We start from the raw sequence: 6000 nt of genomic DNA, 5'->3' as shown, positions 1-6000 counted from the left end.
ACTTCTGTCAACAAATTGTAAGTTTCAGTGGCAGATTTTCCAAGTTTTGTGAGGAATTTGATGTTAGCACGTTGTTCTGCATTAGCACTCAGCATTATTCCGACGGAGCTCAGAAACACGATCCGCTTCTAACAATGGTCGCGGCCAGACTAACCGATGCACGTGAATGAAACTTTGTGTGACGGTAGAGGGAAGTCCAAGGGTCAATGCCCTACCCTCCTCTTCGTCAATGACGTGGCCGGAAATGAGTCATAAAAGTAATCCGGGTTCTTTATTGCCACACCTTGTACATCTCAAAATACATTTCTAACTTAATTTAAGAATAATAAATACTCCAAAAAAGACATAAGAATAAATATTTTAAACATATAGACAGTAGTCTATATCAACAATTAATAATAATAATAAATACTCCAAAAAAGGCATAAAAATATACAGACAGATTTATCAACAAGCAGTCCATGTCAACAATTATTAAAAAATTCTTGAAGAGAATAGAAGACATTATACAACAAATAATTCTTAAGTTTCTTCTCAAAAACATTAAAATTTAGTACATTCTTTGATTCAGTTGGAAGGACATTAAATATTTTGGTTCCCATACTAATCACCCCTCTCTTGCTACGTTCAGTATTACAAAACTGTACATACAAANATTGTACATAAAAACTGTGTTTATGAATAGTGTTATAGCCATGAACATCAGAATACTGGGTGGTATAAATCTTATTTTTTATTATAAAACATAGGATCTCAAAAATATATAAGGAAGTAACAGTTAAAATCTTTAATTCACGAAACAAATTTCTACAGGAAACTCTATTTTAACACCTTTTATCACCCTTACACATTTTTTCTGCAATTTAAATAGAGTTTGAAATAAATAAATAATAAATGAAATAAATTTGAAGTTGGCCGACACTGAAACAGTTTCCAATGTGTCTGAATTTCTTGGAAATACTCTTTAACACATGGGGTAACGACTGGCTGTGAAATAATGCATGTCCATAGGTGCTAGGTCTTGTGCGCATGGAGATCTTTTTAACGTTTTTAATGTTTATCTTAACTCTTGCTGAAGGTTTATGTTGTGTTTGGTTTATATATCCTATCTTGTGTTGGCACAGGTGTCCAGAGGTGGGAACTAGTTCCACTTGAGTATGCTTTCACCTGATAACAGAGATAGAATCCGGTCTCCAAAATGCTGTGTTCTAAATAAAAGCCAAATGATGGATAATGTCCAAAAACACAATAATTGTATTAATATACCATCATCACAAACTGTTACAAAAAGTGACACAATGACTAAAACGTTCAAGAAGGGGATATTAAATACATTATTTTGCATAATCTCTGAAGACAAGAAGAAGAATAAGAAAAAGAGAAAATACTTTCTTCAGAAAATAAAATCAAGCACTGAAATATGGCCTGTACAAAAATATATAAAGTGACAACAGTCATATCCATCAGTTGCCACTATCATCAAAGGACCCTCTAAGATTGCACGTTGGTTTGTACATCCTGTGGGGGAACCCCTTACTGTTCTACATCTTTCTGTAGAAGAACTCTATACTTTTCATCTTCATGGCTGTTGTGTGTTGTTCATGGAGATCACCAACACAGCATTTCAAATGTTTGGACATTCTTGAACAGTACTGGGCTCTCCAAGTTGGTTTAATTCAGTGACATTTTATGCTATTTTATAAATTGTATATTGTATGTCGTTGTCTTGAGTTATACTGTGTGGATTTTAAGATCTCAGCATCAGGCCCTCATTTAGACTGGGATATTTAATGATAAAGGCCACTCTATATTGACACTTACATGTGCAGGCATCTTCAGTGTAATTCTCATATTTATCAGAGTAAGAAATGTCAAAAAAATAACTGTAGAGAAAAATTGAAGACACATACTATATATAGTTTTCCATACGTATTATGGAACGTGGTATCATAGCTGGTTGAGGCATTATGCTACAACCCCTAAGTTATAGGTTCAATTTCCGATGAGGTAAATTGACCTAATCTTTCCAGCTGCATATATGGCCCTGGGGTTGATTCAGTTTCTAGCAGAAAAGAGTACCAGGAATCATCCTGGGGGTAAATCGTGGCTGGGGTGTAAGGCTGACAACCTCGTTGCATCTGTGAACCAGTTGTCTAGAAAATGTGGGAGCCTCAATGCCTAACATCATCATGGGTCTCCACAGACTGTCACAGGGATAGTTTTTTTTTGTTCCTCTTGAGATAGTTACATAAATCAGATGTGAGGCATACATTTACAAATTTCCATAGAATATCTTGGATTATAAATGTGTTTTCATTATTTGTGCAACTTTTCTGCTTCATTAGCAAGGATAACAAGGAGTGTACTGCAGTTACCTTGGCAATTTTCGCTCACCTGATTCCATATACAATGGGATTGTACACAGCATTAGCTTTGGCAAACAGGGAGCCCCAGATGGTAGCCAAGGGACTTATGTTGGCACCTTCGAACACGCCCATATAATTGATGACTAGGTAGGGTGTCCATGCAAAGAACCACAGGGAGATGGTCATCAGTGCAACCTGGCAGACAGTGCAAACAGGTGTGTTCAGTAACTTTACTCGTATGTTTTGGAAATAAAGAGACAGTTTAATATTGAATTAATAGCTCTCCAAATATGTGACCACAATTCCAAACAATGCAACAAAAAGAAGGTAGTTTCATTAACTGTCTTATTATTATTATTATTATTATTATTATTGGAGGGGGTGGGTTTCCCCATGCACCACGACCAGTTATTAACTGTCTTCATCATAGATGAAGAATACTGTCTTTTTGGATGTGACACTATATAATCTGTTGAAGTTCACTGATATTTTGAAAGATTGTAGTACTTGCATCTTTGGAGTCACTCTTCTATTCTGAAGATGGGGATTGTACATTCCTCCGAAACATTGTTAAGCTTTACCACGCTACATGGTTTCTCAACCTTGAAAACAGTATTCTCTAGTTGCTGTAAGAACCTAAAATTTCACATTTATCATAGATGTGTGAAACTGGTCTCTTCTGAGAAAATAGGCAGATATTGAGAGTGAGATGAATATTTTGAATTCAGAGAGAAAAGTAACATGGAAAAGAAGATGTATATGATTGTTCCTTCACAATTTGCATTCTTCATAAGATATTGTTAGGATGATGTAATCAAGGAGACTGAGATTAAAGAACAAATAGAATAAACAGAAGAAACAAAAAGTTCATACAAACTTCTGACTTAAAACTTCATGATGAGAGATCATTTGAGATCAGAAGATGTATCTGGGCCAACAATACTAAAATGTATAATTCTTTAATTCCAAAAAGGAATATGTTATATGGGACTAAAGATCTTTAACCATCTGCCAACTGAAATTAAGTTTATGTTTAATGCCATAAAGAGTTTTAAATCCAAGTTGAAAACATTCTTATTACAGAATTCCCTTTATACAATTGAGGACATTTTTGAATTGAAACATGACTAGAAATAGGATTAAAACAATAAGATTTTATAATTAAGCCATGTATTATGATGATAAGAGTGATATATTATATGTGGCCTGTTGTAGATGTATCTGAATGTTTTATATTTTGTACATAAATGATTGTTATTGTGAAACGAATGTACAGTCAGATTTATATTGTACGATTAAATATCTTATTATTATTATTTTGTTATCTAGTATAAACAATGATGGATTCTATATCTATGTACATAGCTCTCTGGAAGACACATTAAATATGCATATGAATTATGCTAATGAGAAATCTGAAAGTGGCCAAGAATATTCCGTATATAAGATATCCATAGAATGCACATATGGTAACACTTGAACCAAGAAAGTTTGGTATCTCTGTTATGCCTCACCTTGGCCAACTTGCATTCAGCACTGGTGTTGGCCTGTTCAGCTGACCTCAGGGAAGCAACATTCATCTTCTTTGCCTGCTCTCTCATTTGTTTCTCATGGGCTGCCACTGCCTGTCACATAAAAAGTAACGGTGTTACAGTAACTGCTGTTCCTGCTCAGACTAATTGACTAATGCACAATTCTTTGTTTTTTATCTCCATTTTACAATAATATATGGTTTATGATTAACTATGTGTGTGTATGTAGTATCATTCATGGATAAAAACCAATCATTAGTAGATACAAATCAGACCAGAAGGTTACAGCAATGAATGGGGCAGCGAGAGGTACCTATGATTCAGTCAGTGTTGCAGTTTTCACACCTACTGAACAAATTTACGTAGTATGCATATTCAGCAACATGCTGCATTAACAATCTATTCAAATTACCAGACCCCTTTTTTATATAAATAATAAGGAGGTGGTTTGTTCAGTGGATGTAAAATTTTTGGGTATTTGTATTACTGATGATTTAAGTTGGGCAACCCACACCCAATATGTGTGTCAAAAACTTAGCAAGACTACCTATTTGATAAAATCCCTATTGGACTCAGTGAGCCACACTGTTTTAAGAAGTGTATATCTTGCAAAATTTGAGTCCATGTTGAAATACAGTATTATTTTTGGGGGTGGGGTGCAAAAGGACTCTGAAACTCTATTTAAACTGCAGAAAAGATGTGTAAGGGTGATAAAAGGTGTTAAAAATAGAGTTTCCTATAGAAATTTCTTTCATGAATTAAAGATTTTAACTGTTACTTCCTTATATATTTTTGAGATCCTATGTTTTATAATAAAAAATAAGATTTATACCACCCAGTATTCTGATGTTCATGGCTATAACACTATTCATAAACACAATTTGTTTGTACAATTTTGTAATACTGAGCATAGCAAGAGATGGGTGATTAGTATGGGAACCAAAATATTTAATGTCCTTCCAACTGAATTGAAGAATGTTAAAAATTTTAATGTTTTTAAGAAGAAACTTAAGAATTATTTGTTGTGTAATGTCTTCTTTTCTCTTCAAGAATTTTTTAATAACTGTTGACACGGACTGTTTTGTTGATAAATCTGTCTGTATATTTTTGCCTTTTTTGGAGTATTTATTATTATTAATTTCTGACGTAAACTGCTTGTTAATAAATCTGTCTATATGTTTAAAATATTTATTCTTGTGTCTTTTTTTTTTTAGTATTTATTATTCTTAAATTAAGTTAAAAATGTATTGCTGTATTATAGTCATGAATCACTGTGTGAATGTTATGTTATTTTTTTTTAATTATGTTATTTTTGATGTGATGTTGTTCATGTTTGACATGTCCAATTGTAATTCTCTACAGCTATGGATGAAATAAATAATAATAATAATAATAATAATAATAATGATAATAATAATAATATATGAGGGGAGGACATTTGAAATCGCCCTGCAATCACTGAGAACACAGCTGGGATTACTGTGCGTAAGGCTGACAACCTTATCACCATCTTTGAGCCAACTGTCTGGATAATGTGGGACCCTCAATGTCTCACAACCCTATGGGCCTTCACGACCTCTTACAGGGAGAGCTTTACTTTTTATTTTTACTTCACTAGTATATTCTTTACCAAAGACAATCTCAGAGCTGTTCCCGTGTTTCGTATTTAACATGCTGAGGATAACAATCAAATTTAGTATTCTATGAGTTCAATATAAAAAATTTACTCTTTCACCATTGCTGAATTGGGCCAAGCCCAGGAAGATCAAATTAACATTAGCCATAACAATGTTTCAGAACACAAGTCTGGGCCAAAAGAACTACTGACCTGCACAATAAACCAATAGGAGTATATGATAGTGAAGAGTGGTGTGTAATACACAAACACAGAGTAAACAAGAATGTAGCTGCGACTCAGCCAGTCCTTGGTCAGGTAGTCAGTACCACAGGCAGTCATATTGCCTTCAGGAACATATCTGCAAACAACAACGTTATGCTACAAAAGTGATACGTTTAGATATGACACTTATTAATGTAACACCAAACTACATCAACTCTGTGAAATTCGTTAACATGCTCGTTCTTACAATAATATCACATTA

The 6000-nt window shown here is 33.8% G+C and overlaps 1 protein-coding gene across 2 annotated transcripts in view; it reads right to left on the bottom strand.

The window, feature by feature from the left end:
* LOC111863205 (rhodopsin) overlaps nt 1-6000 on the bottom strand; it is a 29112-nt gene that overhangs the window by 8334 nt on the left and 14778 nt on the right. For both annotated transcript variants that reach the window (XM_023849302.2, XM_023849301.2), the window contains exons 6-8: nt 5727-5874; nt 3881-3991; nt 2395-2561 (exon numbers count right to left, since the gene is read on the bottom strand). In XM_023849302.2, the coding sequence (XP_023705070.2) occupies nt 2395-2561; nt 3881-3991; nt 5727-5874 (426 nt within the window). The remainder of the gene's footprint in view (nt 1-2394; nt 2562-3880; nt 3992-5726; nt 5875-6000) is intronic.

Source organism: Cryptotermes secundus, unplaced genomic scaffold, assembly GCF_002891405.2.
Source record: "Cryptotermes secundus unplaced genomic scaffold, Csec_1.0 scaffold586, whole genome shotgun sequence".
NCBI classification, from domain to species: Eukaryota; Metazoa; Arthropoda; class Insecta; order Blattodea; family Kalotermitidae; genus Cryptotermes; species Cryptotermes secundus.
This window is presented reverse-complemented; position numbering and strand designations above follow the sequence as displayed.